The sequence below is a fragment of the Kwoniella europaea genome, chromosome 1 (genome assembly GCF_036810445.1).
Source record: "Kwoniella europaea PYCC6329 chromosome 1, complete sequence".
NCBI lineage: Eukaryota > Fungi > Basidiomycota > Tremellomycetes > Tremellales > Cryptococcaceae > Kwoniella > Kwoniella europaea.
In genome coordinates, this window is record NC_089487.1 from 4,938,739 (window position 1) to 4,956,266 (window position 17,528).

Genomic DNA, 17,528 nt, shown 5'->3' on the forward strand with positions numbered 1-17,528 from the left:
CGAATTTGATGATCAACATGCAGGATGAATCGAATGAATTGAATACAAACAAACCTTTTAGGTTGTGTGTACTGTTCCGTCAGTTTTCGCAATATAGAACATGTTTTATTCATCATAAGCAAAAGCAGAAAATGCCTCTATAGTAGAAGATGCATTGGTTTTTGATGAGCACACATACTGTAGGCAATGTGTCTTCTGCTTCCACATGTCTTGGATTTTATGTCACAAGTGAGATGCATGTTTCTGAGAATGAACTATATACAACCTATCTTATCTCCACGTACCATATATAGCAAGTCACTATAAATCGGTGTTGAGTCCAATGAATGGGCCAGCTTCGTGTATTTCTATCTTCGTTTGGGGAAGCTTGTTCTCCACTTTTACTTCAAAATCCTACATTTCTCATATCACAAATTGTCACGAGCTTCATGACCGATCCTCTTTCATATCTATCGACTAATTATCTTCCCTTCGCGGGGGATGGATCATAAGGATATCTCTGGACGGCGCCCTGAGGTAGGCGGGGTAAGGTGCCTCTGAACAAGTTTCGATACTTCCTGTATATATATGTCTGGTAGGGAGGCCAAATCAGTGGATAACATAGATCAGCGGCCGACTCACTCTACATGCCGAAAAGTACCAGACCAACGAGTGATTTGGGTAACTTACAGCTCCAGGAAGAGTGGCTAAATATTTCCTCAATCCATCGGGGAAATCATTGTTCTCCACCTTAGTTCTCAAATCTGCCATTAACTCATCGAACCTCTTTTTATCTTTTGGTAAAGCTTCAGTATATCTATATACGGTTGCCGTACCTCTCTCATCGTTTGCGCCCATAGATACCTGATAGTTTGTAGTACTGCTGCTTCCGGATTTTGAAGTCGAGATTCCGAATGCATTGCGAGTATTACTTTTTCGCTGCAGATAGCCGAAGAGATCAGTAACTTCCATCGTAAAGTTGTGTTGCCTTTGTCACTCACCCTTTTCACCGGTGTGTAATCGCTATCATCACTGTCCTCATCACCCAGCTCTGCCATTTCATTAATATAGTCTACCTCTTCGTTGGTCAAAGCCTTCGATCTTGCCTTTCCTTTTGTTTGGGTCTTTGTACCATCTGACAGTCTCGATCTTTTCTTGAAAGTTCCCTTGGGCCTACCTCGACCTCGTTTGACGGGAACGTTTGATGACGCCTCGTTCTGCCATCAAAATACGATCATCAGCATCTTCACCTAAGCATTGAAGTGTAGGTCGAATGTGGATCGGTTTCAAGAATTCACCTTGACGGCTGGCGCAGGTGTCAGATCCGATTTCTCTCTATCAGTCTCATCCTCTTCTGCGTCCGAGGAGAAGATACCAGCTAAATCAGCATAGTCATCGCTGTCATCCTGTTCGTGAACAGTCGTTGGTGCCGGTACCACAAGACCGTCAATCTCGGTTCTCTCCTCTGGAAGTGGCCCATCGATCTTAGCAGGAAGCCTTGTCGAAGCGGCTTGAGTATCATGACAATTCGGCAAAGGTGGTTTGGGCGCACGACGAGGATCCAGCTGTATTTCAGAAGACTGGATTAGCCTCTCAACCTACGTTGCAGATAGCGGAAGCACACTGACGGCCAGTGGCTGTAGAGACAAAGGTACACAGTCACCCTGTATGCTTCTTTCCAGTACCGCAAGACCCATCGGATCCCTAGCTATATGTTGAGGTTCTACGTGTGTATACGAAGCTCCAGTGGGTTCTCTTCGTTCCTCCTGTTCAGCCGCCGGAATTGACTGGCCCCGGACTTGCTCCTCCTTTGTGGATCGATGACAATTATCTCTATGTTCCGCCCCAACATATTTCTGCCAAGGTTCAGAGTGCTTATCGCCTTCTCCGATATGTCGCTGATCGTCAGCCCTTGTCCGAGTCCAAGGTATAATTTTATCCCAAAGTTGCACATTCGATAACAGTTCTGGACCTTTGATAAGATAAGTTTTCGGAACGATGTACGTCTTGACAAAATACAAATCATGTATCCAGCTTTCTGCAACGATCAGACAGTCGCTCTCCGTGGCTCGTTCAAAGTCCCGCAGCCTTGGCATGATGAAGGGTTTCGCCGCGCTTCGACAGAATACGACGATAGTTGAGCTGGGTAAACGAGTGGACAGTGATCCTCCAAGTTGCTATATAACAGAGTATTCAGGAGAGTTAGCTTCTGTTCAACGAGGGTTTCCGTTCTAGGCAGTACACGTACCGTAATCTTTGGGTGTAATGTATCTCTCGCAGAACCAGGTCCAACAACCCAGATCAATTTCCCTGTTAGGGGCTACGATAAAGAGTTTGTCTTCATGCGTCAACTCTCAAAAGATCCTTTAAAGCTGACAATTTAGTCTTACCTGATATATGCCCTTGTTCTGACTTCCCGAGCTCGAGATAGACTGTCGAGGCGTCGTCAGTGCTTGAAGCTGAGTAACATCCAATGAACCTCCTTGAAGAGCGCCTTCACCGTTGTTCATCGCAAATCCATCTGAATTGGTAAAGCCTGACCATAATTTCGAGAATTGGTAGGAAGACTCGCGAACAGGTGAGATGGGAGTAGGGTAACGATCGGCGACCAAGTCTGCTGGTAGCTAAGGAGGACAGGCAGATTTGTCACATATTTGGCCAGCTGAGTTTGGTAGTGGGTAGAAAGTATGCTCACCTGTCCATCGATGGACCCATGACCACTGTAACTAAATTTCGAAGGGATCTGTGCTGGAGCTGTATCTCTGATCTGACTTTGAGCAGCTTCTATGACTGTTCCGACTCTCGCGGTCAACTGTCTGAGCAGGGAAGCGACTTGATCAGGATGGATGTTGGATTTAGGATCGTCCGAACCAACGACCTCTTGATGCTGGTCTCCGAAGCAGGACTCTCTGCCATTTTCGTTTTCACATTGGTGAGTTTCGGTCGAAAGTCCTGAGTCTGCATCTCTACAGCTCTGTACATCCTCCAGGCGTCGTTCTCTTACCCTTCTCCAGAAATCGTTATCGAAAAGATCCTTCTTCTCAACCACATAGTCCTCCTCATCCAGCAACCTTTGTGCCTTAACACAATCTTCTACCCATCTGTAGGTCAAGCATCTGACGCCTTTACCGTATAAGTTTTCTCCACGAATGTGGTCATTCTTCGTCGATTCCTCAAATCCCCTATTTGGGGGGTAGAAGACCACTTGCGTAGCCGAAGTAAGGTTGTGAGATTTGAGCCCTCCATGAAACTGCGAACAAGAGCGATGTGTCAGATAAGGACTTGTTGTGATGGAATAATGACATCAATTCGACTTTGTAGATCGCTGTGACGATCCCGCGGATTCATTAACTCACCATTAATAGATTCTCGAGGTATCTATGCTGGTCTGGTGCTCCCACTACCCAGATAAAACGGTGTCGAAAGATACTTTTGGGGTCATTGTTACGGAGATTGAACCCTTGGGGAGTATTCGACGAAGTAGACTGTAGGCCATGTGCACACATGTCAGCTCCCATTCGTATGACAATGATAGTAGGTGACGTTGAGACCGCAACGGGGTCAAGGAGATGAGTTTAGAAACGAGAATGAGACAGTCCAGTACACTCACCCTAATACAATCATAACTGTCTTTCTCGGATCTATCTTTCCACCCGTTGTCCATCTCCGATCTACTTTCACCGTTCTGACCAAAACCATCATCACCTCTCTTATGTCCCCAAGATCGATTAATATCGAGATGACGAACCAGATTGGGGCTATCTTGAGTTACATGATTGTTTGGTCCAGATTGGTATACAGCATCAAGATCTTCCCTTGGAACAGCCCAATACGTTTTTCTACTCTGTATCACACCCTTCTCCACACTATCCCTAATCCACTCAAACCTGATCACCTTCTCACCCAGCTCTCTCGGGAGTGATTCGGCGAATGATCTTGCGTATATCGGTTGGTGGGAGACGATGATGAAGTTGCAAGAGGAGCGGCTGACGATGGTTCCACCGGCTCGGTTCTGCCATTTATATAGGTAGTCAGCTATAAGGCTTAAGAGAAAGGTTATCGAGATTGACGAGCACCATACATAGGTGATCGTAGCAAAGGATCTCAAGAACTCCTTGAGGAAGAAGGAAAGAAGCGATTAGACAAGGGGAAAGAATGGGGTTAATCAAGATTAATCTAACATTCCCCACTCACCCCAATATACCTCTCCACGTTCATCCTTTCAACATCTCTACCGTGCACGTAGAATCTTTCATTCCTGAATAGCAATCTCCCTTTGGTGTTATCTCTGCATATTTGGGCCCGGCTTTCCCCTCTAGAATAGAATGAATGTCCAGTTGCAGGATCAATCCTTGGTTGGTATGCCATTGTACGATCTTGAAGTCCAGCTCCAGACTTTATTGAGCCCAAGCTGAGTGAGTACTGAGATGTCAGATGTCAGACAAGTGAGATGGGATGATATATTGGTATCAAATGCAATTGGTCTGATCCATGATCAACGATACGAGGTAAGTATGTGTATGAGTACGTACATGCATGTGTATGTTGTGTATATGTAACCTATGTCAGAGTGAAAATTTGAATACGAAACACACAGATGTCTGTGCGTTGTGTGTTGTGTGCCGTGTGTTGTGTTGATAGTGGAGAATGGTTGTTTCACCTTGTGCGACTTCTTAACCTTGTTCCCTCGGAGGACGACCGTGTCAATCTCTCTCTTCACCTCTAGTCTGGTTGGTCTACCCAAGTATAAGAGGAGGGATGAGTGGATGGATGAATCTGCCCATGATGTCTAAGCTTTGGGTGACTCAGTTTACGGTTCTTCCAGGAGTGAAGAGTCGACACACGTGCCTAGAGCTGGTGCTCGCGACAAACCAGTGTATACATATGCTTATTTGGTTAACGGCATTGCAGCTCTCGTATCTTATCTTTATCACAGATCGATGCAATAAATTGATGGCTTTGCAGGCTCTCGACGGAAAATTGTAAATTCTACATACATAGAATATCAATTTTCGTTTACAGAAGGATTACGTCGAGGAGGAGAGTGAAGATGAAGAGACAGATTGAGATTTTTACTCGATCGTCATCGACTCCGTTTATTAGTCTACTTTACAGTCTGCAAGCAATATACTTTCACAACCACAAGCCTGGTTTCGCTTCAGGGGTTCAACTTCGTCTTCCTGGGTCTACCTGCACCACCACCTTCTGGTAGTCCCGGTACGGCTCTTCTAACCAAGCTGGCGTATCGTCTGTAGACCGATTGCTGTTGAATCAACGCATTGCGGTCAGGCCGCATCCGCAAACCAAGTGATCAGCGGGGAAATGACTCACCAGCCCATGACACGCAGTAAAAGCTCGGATACCACCTTTCGGAAGGCTGCCCGATTTTTTAATCTGTGCCTTCAAGATGTGAATCAATCTCTCGTACTTTTCTTGATCGCATGGGTGGACTGCGTCGTGCTGGATTTTATGCCATTTTGAGTCCCTCTTGGTGAGATTACTAATCCCAATTACCTGCTTGCTGGATCAGCCGATGGTCAGGTGCCTTACAAGAGAGATAACTGACTTTAACCTTCCTCTTTCTGCCGGCTCTACTTGCCTCGGTATAAGTTGGATCTTCCTCTACGTTATTGTCCCCTCCATCACCAATGGTGGACAATGGACTGGAAGATCGACTATCAAAATTTCTGAACTCCCCCTCCGTTTCCAGGGATTTACTTTCCGAGTCTGTACAGCATACATCGAAATCGTCATCTTCATATTCTGTTGTGGCTGGGTGAGGGTGCAATAGGCTCTATGGGCAATCCAGGGGTCAGCCAATACCGTACAGTATATCGGTACATGAGTAATTGAGGTGAAACACTCACGTGGTCTATAGCAAGACTGCTCTTCTCTTTATCGACATCCGCTTGTACATTGTTCAAATCCTTAGAATCGGATGTGACAGATGCGTCTTCGAAACTAAGGGTATTAGTTGGCGATTTGACAGGTTGATTGGCTACAAGCCTTTCAGGCGATTCAGGAGTGGCGTAAACCCTCGAAATATCTCTCTGCTGCATTCACAGCTTGACGTCAGTTCGGATCACATCTTCCGAAACGAACATATATGACAACTCACACTCTCCGAACTCACACTTGTTGCCTCCTCCCATCGACCACACACCGAGAAGTTGGGATTCTGTCTCGATCGCAGAAGATTCCCATCTTTGGTCCTCCCCCAACATTGAAAGTCTTCCAAATCCTCCTTCTCCACCATATATTCCTTCTCATTCAGCATTCTTCTCTTATAATGACAATCATGGATGAAACCTTCTGTTAAGATGATCTTTCCAGCCCTCGTTGATACTTCAAAGTCCCCAAATAGCTGTTTCTTCCCGTACACAGTGATACCCAAATTCCCATCTTTGAACCCGAACAAGAATCTCGGATCGACAACAATAACCTTCGAGGCTTGTTGAATATTATCGCAAGGCGTACCATCACATTCCTGAAGAATGAAACCAAAATTTGTTCATCAGCGTGAATTTCGGTTGACATGCAATATCGACTCACTTTGATCTTCCTCTCGATGTTACGCTTAGCAGGTATTGGCCCACTAACGTAAAATCCTATTCCCGCAAAGCAATTGCTGACTTGTCTGGGTATATCATAAGATGATCTGCGCATGGTCGGTATAATGGGCTCCTACAGATGGGAAGAATTTTCAGTCTTCGATCCAGCAAAGAGCATGAGGATACTTACACTATACCCGGATACCGCTCGATATGATTCTGATGCTCTTCTGGCTTCAGACCAGGGAGACTCACCCCTTGGTGTGTGAAACTGGGAGTTTGAAGATGAAGACGAGGCGAAGTAGTTCATAGATTTTGAATCGTGTTGAACCTGATTCTCACCTGGGTTACGGATGGCTTGATGTTTTCGAGGATCTCGAGGTATATTTTGAGAAGTGAGATCTGACCCTTGTGCGTGATGCTTTTCCGCCTTCTCCTTCTCTCTGGGTGTACCCCAATATCGATCCTTACTGACCCTTTGCCTCACGATCAAGCTGTCCATAACCCAGTCAAAGTGGATCAATCTTCTTGCACATACTGAATCTAATGTCTTGGCGAACTGTTTGATATCCGGATGACGGATCAGGATATAAGACGCTTCTTCGAGAGTAACGAGAGTGCCACCTGCTCGATCCTGCGATAACCAGAGCACGACAATCAGTGTGGTGATGTAGGAACACATTGGTTTGGTCCTGAAAAATAGGGCATCATTGATATACAGAGGGACTCACTGTAATGAACCCCTTGACTTTTTCGAAGATGTCTAAACCATGTCCCTCACCGATCCTTTCCTTCTCCTTATCGTTCGGAATAACATGAAACTTCTCTCCCTCAAACAGCTTCTTTCCTTCCTTGTCCATTGGAGGGGCATCGTGTTCGAACACTTCCAGTACGGGTGGTTTGAACCCTGGGGGATAATATGTATTGGACATCCTGTTGATCCGAATGTATATCAGAAAGGGATAGATCAGGCAGGAAAGAGGATAGAGGAAGGATCTCCTTTGATGGTAGTCTAGTCGATAGGAGATTTCGCTTTTACTACACAAGCGAGAGGAGGGGCAGGTGAGGTGGCAATGGCTGTCGACCGAGGATGAGAATGATGAGGCGGAAGTGCACCTGACAGAGATGGATAAAAGACTGAATTGGAAAGCAAGAGTGCGTTGGAGAAAAGTCCGGTGAGCGATGTAAGTGGGTAATGAATTAGAAAGAAGAACGGTGTAGAGATTGGGTGATTCCGAAAACACCGCGACACTATCGTGTTCTCTTTCCCACTGTGTATGTGTGTTGGTATGTGCATTTCAGGGGGAGGGGGGCCAGTGCGTTGTGCGCATAAGAGTCGATCGTAGACTGGTGAGTCTGTGCGTTGGAATAAGGCATATGATACTGTGAATTAGATCTTGGGTACATTCCCTGTTTTTGCTCTATTCTTTCTATTCACGTCTCGGCAGCCTTGTTTCATATTGTCGAAAGGTCAGTACCGGTATGCGCTCAATATTCTCAGGTCAGTCATTTTGGGTGGTGGGTCACGAGAAGGAGAAGAAGTCACAAATAGAAAAGAAGATCCGAGTGAGTGGATATGTATCAGTTCCTTTCCCTTCCTTCTGTGATCTACAATCTTGAGGTTATAGTTCGAGCACTTATACTTTACCGACCGCACAGGACGATGGCGGTCTGATCTCTCCCAAGGCGACTAGAATCATCATCATCGAACCTGATATCAAAACTTTCAAGAACAATCACATTGCGGAAGCGTACAAAGCCATCGAGGAAGCCGAGGCAGTGGACCATCTTTCGAGCGACTGCATTTCACTTGCAGAAGGTTGGGTGAAAAGATCAGTGGAGAGAGGGAATATGGTCGATAGGAAGGGTTATCAAGTCAAGAAACAGGATTTATGTAACGTAGCGTTTTGGAAAGGTATCGGGGCGATTGTGAGTAAAGATCCAATTACCACAAACTTCCTGTCTGCTGTTTCCGTTGAGTATGCACAGCGCTAACAGACAGACCCCTTCTTTTGATACTAGTCGAACGATGGGGATATTCCTCTTGCACCAAGAGACAAAGCTACCCTCGCAAATCGATATGCAGATGACGATATCATCGATCTTACCGAAATCGAAGAAACGGAGTCTGAAGATAAGGAAGAACAGTCAGATGTCAATGCCAACACGGTAAGTGGTCTTGTACAGTGGTCAGTCACTCATCATCTGATACTGGCTTCTTACACTTTGAGGAGGTGTCTCAGATCCAATCCAAAACCAAGGGACTCGATTCTGTATTACCTCGAGATCAAGCTGCATTCGATAATCTCATCGTGAATTTGAAAGCACAAGCGAAAAGAGGATTTGAGCCAGGGGGATTTAGCAAGTTGTTAAAGGATCGACACCTTGTGAGTCTTGTATCATCACTTTGCAACTCATCGGAATCTTGCAGAAATGAATATATATCGGCTAACCAGACTATTTTTTTGGTGCTTGGATCTGCCTCGTAGTGGAGCACTTACCTCAAGTATAAAGAAGTTGTCCGCGAACAAGTACCAAGACTGCCATGTCGAAGAAACCGTATTCTAACAGTTCTGAAGTGTTGGATGTGGCCGAAGACGTATATATCAAGTTCGTTAAATTTTGCATGCAAGGTATATAACCAAGAGAGACCCATCTAACGAAGCAGTTCCAAGAATTCTGAGGTCATGTATGTAAGGTATGCATGTCATATAACTTTAATTACATTCACAATCAACGTGTATGATATATGACAGGAAGACTTATCCTATAACGAAACAATCAAGTTATATACAGGACGCTGTACAAGTTGTTTCTTCGAAAACCCATTGAAAGGAACAACATATTGATATCAAAGATATAAGCTACATGAATTAAGGAAGTGTAGTGATATAAGGACTAGTGATATAAGACAATAGATTTAAGATATAAATTGGGTATTCAAAAGAAGCGGAAAAGGAAAAGCAATGAAGTCGAAACCGAACGAACAATGAGAATGAATTTGGAGAATGGTATGAAAGTAAATTATATTGTTATTTAATTGTTATACATTGTCCCCAGGAGACCTAGAACCACCGGTGTGTGTTATTTGAGTGTGTTGATGATTTCTCAGAAGTACTTGATCACTGCCCATCAAAAGTGATATCGACATCTCCCCAATTGCCAAGCAATATCACCTGATTATCGTTATCCGTATCGTCCGAGTTTGAATCTTGTAATTGAGTGAGAGTCTTGTTGATCACAACTTTTTCACCTGCAGCTGTCCATTTCGTACTGGCCCAATAAGCAAACCCTGAGATCGTATCGGGAGAATGCTCTAACTCTTGCTGGGTATAACCCAGTATCGAGAATGTGGTATTGGCTTGAACCTCAATAGGCTCTATCAATACTTGTCGGACACGATTTTTGCCTGATGGGTCATATTGTGGAATAGACGCTGGGGGAGGTATGTTAATTTGACCCCAAGTGGTACTGGATATGAAAGGTCCAATGTAGTTGGGATGAAATTTGATGTTCATATTACCTTGTTGGGTACCGATGACAGCTGATAGATCGATAGAGGGAGGCTGAGTCAAATACTTGACATCGACGTAACCGGATGTAGTGAATAGATTGGTGACTATCATCGAGCGACGGTCATTGGCTTGTATGACGGAGGTACCACTGCTAGTTGAGTTGAGTAGAGCATGGACCTCGTCCTCAAATGCGTCGTCGTCGTCCTCCGATGTCTCGCTGGGATCGGCGGAAGGTAGAGCATATGGTGAGCGCCGGAAGACTGTGTAGTCGGATGTGGCTGGGAGTACAGTGCTACTGTTGTTCGGGTCAGATAGGATGATATCGGACGCGATTGAACCGCTGATGTAAAACAATCTTCAGTATGAATACGGGTGAACACAATGAAAGACCGATCTCAGTCCATATAGACGCTGATATAAGCGGCCACTCACTCAGTCACATTGACAATCAAAGCCTCCGAAACATTCCAAGTACCCTTGACATCCCCAGAGAAAGCAACTACGGAACCTTTCGTAACTTGAGCATAATTCGCGTAAACTCCACCTCTACCAGTTTCCAGGTTGAGTAGATCGAAGGAAACCACGTTGTTCAGTTTACCAAGACGCACTATCATATGTTCAGCATCGAGTGAGAAGGACGGTAGAATGGTTGGTGGTGTGTTGGCAGAGTATGTTGAGGGTGGTAAACGGATAATGACGAGGTTGGTCGGTACCAAGTTGGGGTTGAGCTTGAATGGGTTGGTCATCTTCCCATCGGTTTCTCTTGGACTCTGTCATAGATGATAGTATATTAGCTCCACCATTGAGAGACGCGGTTGAAATGGCAACAGAGACCTCGAGAGAGCTGTTGGAACGTGGGTTGACAGAGCAAAGATTTGCTTGAATATCATCAACTCACATATATTCCCACTCCTACACCATCTTCACCTCTCGTCATCTTACAAACCCTCATCATAGTAGTCAAATCCTGATCTCCCGAATACCTCACCACCACATCTATCAAAATCTTTCCTTCTTCCCCACATGCGATGATCGCTTGAGGACCGTCTGAACCTAAAAACTGTAGAGTTCCACTTGAACCGAACCCCCTTGCATTGAGGAATAGATCCGATGGAGCGTTGCCGGAAGATGTGAAAGGGAATGAGAAAGATGCCAGAGACACTGTCGATTGAGGGAAGGGGGTGAAGAGAGAAGTGAAGGGCGATGAAGTAAGGTTGAGGGGGGTGAAGTTATTGCATTCTGTCAGATTACCATCGGAGGATGGTGGGGCGTCCTGTAGATAGATCATAGATTGGGTTGTCAGTGATTACAATATAAGGGAGATGCAGGCTACTCACTCTTGATTCGATGTAAGTGAGGTTGAATGACCCGTTCCCCTGTAAGTGAAAGTAAGATCAGCGGGGTCTAATTAGAGGGTGGTGAATACTCACAGCCCAAGCAGCTACTCGCTTTCCACCCGTATCCTGATCCATCCACGGCCTCTGCCAAGGTGCTATCGGTGGCTTTGACGTTGCGTTTTTGTTCATCCCTACCAAAAGCCCAACCACTAAACCGATCCCTATCAAGACCAAGACTACTATAACTTGTATCCATCTTTTCCATCTTTTCCACCACCTTTGAAACTTCGCAGGCGGTATCGGTAGACAGCCGCATGCCCTTTTCTTGCCATTTCTCAAATTTGTGCTAGAACCTTCCCATAGTTTTGACGTCGATGCTATAGTAGATGGGTTGTCCCGATGGGTGAGATGAGGTAAGACCAGGGATGGCTGAGGAGTCAGAGAAGATGATGAGGATGCAGGTGAATGATGGTGTATCTGTCGGGGATGGGTAGGTAGATCATGGATGATTAATGCCGGTGGTTGTCTTGTAGCGTGACGATCCGAGAATATGTTATCATGATCATCTTCATGGTCAGTCAATATGGATCCACGCGAAGACCGCCGTCTCTCGTAAGGAGGTAACGACTCGCCATCCCATCTTGAGGTGACTTCATCGAATTCGGATGGTGCTTCTACCAAGGAATGAGTTGAAGCTGAAGGATCGAATATCCTGGGGTCTTTCTCTGGGTCAGGTGGGATGATCATGATGGGTGTCTAACCGAATGTTAAGGATGCGATGGGGTGCTCTACGCGTTGAAGGGGAAAGAAGGATGGTTGCTATGAGAAGACGATGTTTGAAATCGATGTTGATCGAGGTGTCTGTTATTGATGATGAAGAGTGGTGTACCAAGACATCATCTATTTTTGCCAAGCTGACAAGCTGATATGGTTTGAAGTAGGAGAGGTTGAGTCGCGGAGGAGGGAGAGAGGGAGAAGGGGAAACCGGGGAAAGACAAAGGGGATCTATGTCGATTTTACAGTTGTAGTCTTCACTTCTGGTTGAATTAAATCCAGCAGACTCTCTATGTGACCGTAGGTGAGAGTAGCAGGTGTCAATGGATGGTGTGTATGTATGTATGTACGTATGTTTTCGATGGGCGATTACACAATGAAGATGGTGGATATGAGGATGGGAGCTGTGTCTCAGAGTGAAAGAATGTTGGTAGTGGCATCATGCTGAAAGAGGAAAATTAAGGGAAACTTGATACCCGCGCCTAATCATTGTAAGAGTGAGTCATCAGCGAGACTCGTGTGCCTAACAGGGCAAAAGTGGCAAATCATCCTATTGATGGTCTGTGCGCATTTATGGATGAAGAAACAAGCAAAGTATTGTGATGACGTAGGATGAGAGGTAAAGTGGGAGAGTAGAGAGGAAGCGTAGGTGGGAAAGAAGTGGGGAAGACGGTATGGTCGTCATTCCTCCTTCCTTCTCCTTCTTCCCTCTTTCCTTCTTCTCGTGTCTCCTATCTCTCATCTCCCTTACGTCTATCTCACACCGTCAGCTTACTTACCGTGTCGTACTAACACACACATCAATACTCATCATTCGCGATGGATCTTCTGGACTATGGGACCTCTTCCTCTTCTCGAGGTTCATCCTCTTTCAACGGACCCGGTGGCGACTATGATCCAACAAACAATGATCAGTTGTTCTTCAATATGCTCTTCTTCAACCAGACTTTTTGGATAGTCGGTAATCCCCATAAAGGAGAAGATTTGAGAGTCGACATCTTAGTGGGTTTATACTTTCGTCTTCTTGCACCACACACGAAGTGATTGGCGATGCTGAACAAATCAACGTGTGTAGAAGAACGGTGGAACAATGTCATCATTTATCACTCTCGCCAGCCGAGTGATCTTCCTCAAACCAGACGGTCTCACCGAAGCTCTCAAAGCAGCCCATGATCTTAAAGCAGTCATTCAATCTCATAAATCTGATGGCGTCGGCCTACCACTAGCTGAAGGTTGGATTAACGATACCTTGTTTTTGGCAAGACCGATCGAGACCAAACCATATTTGATCAATGAGCAGAATCTGTTCGTCGATGTGTTCTGGTCCGGTGTAGGTTTAGGAAGGGAAAGACAGAATGCTTCCTCTTCTCTGAAGAAGGTAAGTTTCTTGATGTTACCCTATTCTCCATATGTGACCGAGGGGTATGATGTGGCGATGACTGAGGGTGAATCACCATTTGTACAGAAACGATCCAAAAGACAAAAGACAGTACATTTTCCAATCTCTCCTACCCCTACCCCAGATGATTCAGTATCGCTCGGTCCTTCTTCGTCATCAACTGCCATCGGAGAACCACCTACAACATGTTCACAGTCCCACATCGCCGATCTCATACAAATTGGCGATCCGTGTCCCACGGATCTTAACAAAGAGGACAATGAAGGTGAACCTAAGGTCAACGTCGAAGCCGTATATAGAGACGCTACAGGTGGAAATGCCAATGCTTTGTTTGTTTGTCAGAAACCAGGTGATATGTTCACTCCACCGATCCACAAAGAGTCACCCGCTTCAGTGTCTCAATCTTCCAATGTGGCTCAACAAACGCGATCCGCCACTCCCAGTCAAAATCAGGACGGACCTGTTAGAATCACCGTACAGGATATCATTACTCCCACCGGTCCTATCCATCTCGCTCAAACCAGTCAGGAAGTCAATCAAGATGATACCAGTATATTACCATTCAGTGGACAACTCTGGTCATCCTCTCAAGTTTCGGAAACGTTCCAGGGCGACCGACCTTCCTCTTCTTCAGGGCAAGCCAATCAGGGAGACAACGATCAACATTGTTGCTCTCATTCTGAGCCTTCTTCCAGGGAGAAAGAGCGATTCCCAAAGCTCAGGTGGACATTGAGAAAATTGAAGATCCCGATTATGTCGAGTCTGAAACAGAATTTGAATCGCCAATAGAAGAGGATAAAAAGCAAAAGGTGAGCATCACTGAACCACATCAATTCCAGTCAAAACGAGATGACTGATTGAGTTTGATTTGTAAATTGCAGGTTCAATCTGGATCCCTATCTAAATCAGCTGGAATCAGCTGAATATAATCGAAGATGGCGTAATCAAACGACCGTCCAACCTCAAGATACCGTAGCTTATCGAGCTCTGGTGGAAGACCTTAGGAGTAGAGTGGCAGGAGAAGGGTTTCCCAAAGGCGGGATGAAAGCTTATTTAATCGGAAGGGGTATTGTGAGTCGACACCAACATATCTTTCTTTCACCGTAGTCAGATGGTCCGTTTCAGTTCATAAACAGTACTTGTGCTGATGTGTATGAGGTGTATTGTAGCATTCCCTTTACACCAAATACGGTGCACTTATCCGCCAACAGGTTCCTGGTTTACCCAACTCCCGAGCGAACTTCAAGAAAAACGCTGAAGGTGCTGTTAATCCCAAATGGCAGAAATTCATTGACGAGCAGAACGCAAAGATTGAAGTGGAGAGATAGGTGAAGTAAGGTGCAACAAGTGAAATAATTTGAGCGTAGAGGATGGTCAGTACTTATTCGTGGGTCCGTTGAAAATCCATGTAGATTATCATACTGTACAAAGTGTCATCTTCAGTTGTAGGAAAAATAATGTTTGATTAGCATACTCATCAATTACCCGTGTTGGACAACCTGGTTGTCAGTATGGAATGAGCAATCACATCAGGTTTGTCCATAAAATCTCTTGACGATCTTGCGATCGTATTTACTGTGTCATGAATTCATTACATACATGAAATATGATGTTTACACACAATGTATAATCGTACAAGAAACTCTACATAATGGTGTTCACATTCAAGGGTCGATCTCTGATGATAATCTCTTCATTCAAATTAACATATCTCCAACTTCATCTTCTGATCCTACTCGATCACGTCCATTTTCCAATTTCACATTCATATTGATATCATCATCATCGTCATCGTCATCGTCAAGTTCATCAATCTCTTCTTCCTGATCATTCTTGGTCTTTGTATCTTTTCGAAATTGAGATGATTTTGATTGAGAGTGACGAGGTTGGACTGATAGTTCCGTATTGATCTTTCGATCTTTCGATAAACCTATCTCCGCGTGCATGAGTTAGCTACCATGTCCACGATGAGAATGATATCACCGATTACATGGGAGATGTAAGGTTTGATAGGTCCATAACTTACTCTGCGAGATAATATCTTTCTTAGATCTCTCCGCAAGGGGTTTGAACGAGAATACCGTCCAGTCATCGTCATCAACCTCCATCATAACGTCTTTACTATCAATCTTACTGTTCTTGTCCGAATTTACAGAATTATTGGCTTGATTTTCCGGTATTGATGTCGATATGACGGTTTTAGCGCTAGGGATGGTCGGAGGATTCAGTTGAGGAGGAGCTTGAGGTCGATCGTGAGTTGGATGACTCACTGGATATGGCTGAGGTAAAGGTGGATTTATGGTCTGGGGTAAAACGGGGGGATATTGGGGCTGATGTTGGTGGATCAGATGAGGTGGTGGTTGGGCGAATATCTGAGTTGGACCTGGAGCATTGTTATGTTGCATTTGAGGTTGAGGTGGTGGTAGTTGATATAGTTGACCATTATGTTGATATTGATGTTGCTGATGATTCTGATGTTGCATAAATGGTACCTGTGACACCTCGGCATTATAACCCATTCCTGATTGTATTTGCGGTTGAGCTTGAATTGTCCTACTTCGATCTAGAGGTCTCCATTCTAACCCTTCGATGGAATAATGAGGGTTTCCAATCATCCTCACACCTAATTCCTGATATAGCTTTATAATTAATTTGATCAACTGTGATCCGTCCATCAATGGTGTATCGGTCGGATAGAGGTGAGAATCGGGATGAGACGATAATGTATCGAAGAATGCCTTGTACGCTTGGTAGATGGTCAACTGGGAGATGGAGGACGGTGCTCGAGGGGGGACAACAGATTGAGGTCGGAAGGTTAATTCGATCCTGTGCAGGAGGGGTTGAAATGGTCAGCACAGCAAAAGATTGGCGAGATGGTGAGATGAGGTGTGATATCGTTATCACATATGCAAACAGAAGGGTAGGCATGATCGAGTACCCAGGATTTCCACTGTAGTGATATGTGTATCGGGGAGTGGTGATTGATGTTGGAGTATCCACTCACCACAAAATAGCTCTCTGAGGTTCTTTGATGCTTCTCAACACGGGTAAGTTCGACCTGATCGCCGCCAACTGCTCATCCGAAAGAAATTTCTGTCTAACCTCTCCGGAGACAGCTCGGCGAATCTCTGGCTGGGGCTGAGGTTGGCGTTGAGGTTGGATAATGGCTGATTGGCGATGTTGAGAAGGTGCGATAGCTTTTCGGTGGTCCGATAATTTTTGCCTGGCTTTGAGAAGGTCTTTTTGCTGGAATGACAGCGTTGAGATGAGTGGATGTCCGAGTTAAAGATCGATTTTGCTCCTCAGACGAAGCAATTGGGTCATATCACTCACCATCTGCTGGCCTAACTCCTTCCACCTCATGGCTTCTATGTCCGGGGCAGCACATCTCGTACACACGTTTGACTAGATTAGATATATACAGATGGTCAGTACGAACTAACTTCTGCCTGCACAAACTTGTCATTCAAATGTTATCCAATCACCTCATCTCAATGTTTTTGGACGTGAGGACCAGAACACGCCATGTGCACTCACGGTATGATGTACAATCTCCACATCAAAAGTGACCCAAGGCCAGCACTTCCCACATGACATACACTGTTTGGAATCTTGGGGAGTGAACGTTCTGTCTTTGGGCTTATCTGGTTTATGATGAATCACTTTTGACATTTTGAGCGCGATGTGAGGTCGAAGTCGGCGATCATAGGTGCAGTAGAACGTCTCTCTCCCAAGGGCAGAATATGCGACTTGAGACGAGGGTAATAATGAAAGTAATAGAAGTTATCGCTGAAGGAAGAGGAAAAGAAGGAAAGAAGTCAAGTTGGTTGACGCGTAAATGTTGAATCTCAATTAATGTCGAAGGATCAGTGGTGTACAAGTGGCATTCACCCCATCATATGAAATCATTGCTGGTACTTATGGACAGCTCTATATTATATATATGCATGATCGACAGACTGTTGTAAAGATG

General features: G+C 45.0%; 6 protein-coding genes across 6 annotated transcripts; 2 read left to right on the top strand and 4 right to left on the bottom strand.

The window, feature by feature from the left end:
• Positions 1-460: 460 nt before the first annotated feature.
• Positions 461-4,347, bottom strand: V865_001878 (uncharacterized protein; the record flags this gene model as incomplete). The annotated part of the gene is made up of 11 exons (XM_066225692.1): positions 461-571; positions 670-918; positions 981-1,196; positions 1,278-1,544; positions 1,608-2,156; positions 2,228-2,299; positions 2,370-2,603; positions 2,675-3,229; positions 3,336-3,464; positions 3,590-3,991; positions 4,174-4,347. 11 exons carry the CDS (start codon positions 4,345-4,347, stop codon positions 461-463), a joined length of 2,958 nt encoding a protein of 985 aa, XP_066081789.1.
• Positions 4,348-5,137: 790 nt separating this feature from the next.
• On the bottom strand, positions 5,138-7,462 carry V865_001879 (uncharacterized protein; the record flags this gene model as incomplete). The annotated part of the gene is made up of 8 exons (XM_066225693.1): positions 5,138-5,242; positions 5,311-5,493; positions 5,546-5,773; positions 5,847-6,032; positions 6,098-6,466; positions 6,532-6,663; positions 6,721-7,164; positions 7,262-7,462. 8 exons carry the CDS (start codon positions 7,460-7,462, stop codon positions 5,138-5,140), a joined length of 1,848 nt encoding a protein of 615 aa, XP_066081790.1.
• Positions 7,463-8,012: 550 nt separating this feature from the next.
• V865_001880 (uncharacterized protein) lies at positions 8,013-9,019 on the top strand (the record flags this gene model as incomplete). The annotated part of the gene is made up of 5 exons (XM_066225694.1): positions 8,013-8,096; positions 8,190-8,459; positions 8,553-8,699; positions 8,774-8,917; positions 8,987-9,019. 5 exons carry the CDS (start codon positions 8,013-8,015, stop codon positions 9,017-9,019), a joined length of 678 nt encoding a protein of 225 aa, XP_066081791.1.
• A 633-nt stretch (positions 9,020-9,652) lies between these two features.
• V865_001881 (uncharacterized protein) lies at positions 9,653-12,129 on the bottom strand (the record flags this gene model as incomplete). The annotated part of the gene is made up of 5 exons (XM_066225695.1): positions 9,653-10,385; positions 10,478-10,815; positions 10,944-11,318; positions 11,383-11,421; positions 11,476-12,129. 5 exons carry the CDS (start codon positions 12,127-12,129, stop codon positions 9,653-9,655), a joined length of 2,139 nt encoding a protein of 712 aa, XP_066081792.1.
• An 846-nt stretch (positions 12,130-12,975) lies between these two features.
• Positions 12,976-14,883, top strand: V865_001882 (uncharacterized protein; the record flags this gene model as incomplete). Its single annotated transcript, XM_066225696.1, has 5 exons — positions 12,976-13,158; positions 13,232-13,534; positions 13,622-14,277; positions 14,437-14,626; positions 14,725-14,883. 5 exons carry the CDS (start codon positions 12,976-12,978, stop codon positions 14,881-14,883), a joined length of 1,491 nt encoding a protein of 496 aa, XP_066081793.1.
• Positions 14,884-15,252: 369 nt separating this feature from the next.
• Positions 15,253-17,227, bottom strand: V865_001883 (uncharacterized protein; the record flags this gene model as incomplete). The annotated part of the gene is made up of 5 exons (XM_066225697.1): positions 15,253-15,485; positions 15,582-16,381; positions 16,560-16,801; positions 16,889-16,960; positions 17,093-17,227. The coding sequence occupies 5 exons, from the start codon at positions 17,225-17,227 to the stop codon at positions 15,253-15,255; spliced, it is 1,482 nt and encodes a 493-aa protein (XP_066081794.1).
• Between the last annotated feature and the right edge of the window lie 301 nt (positions 17,228-17,528).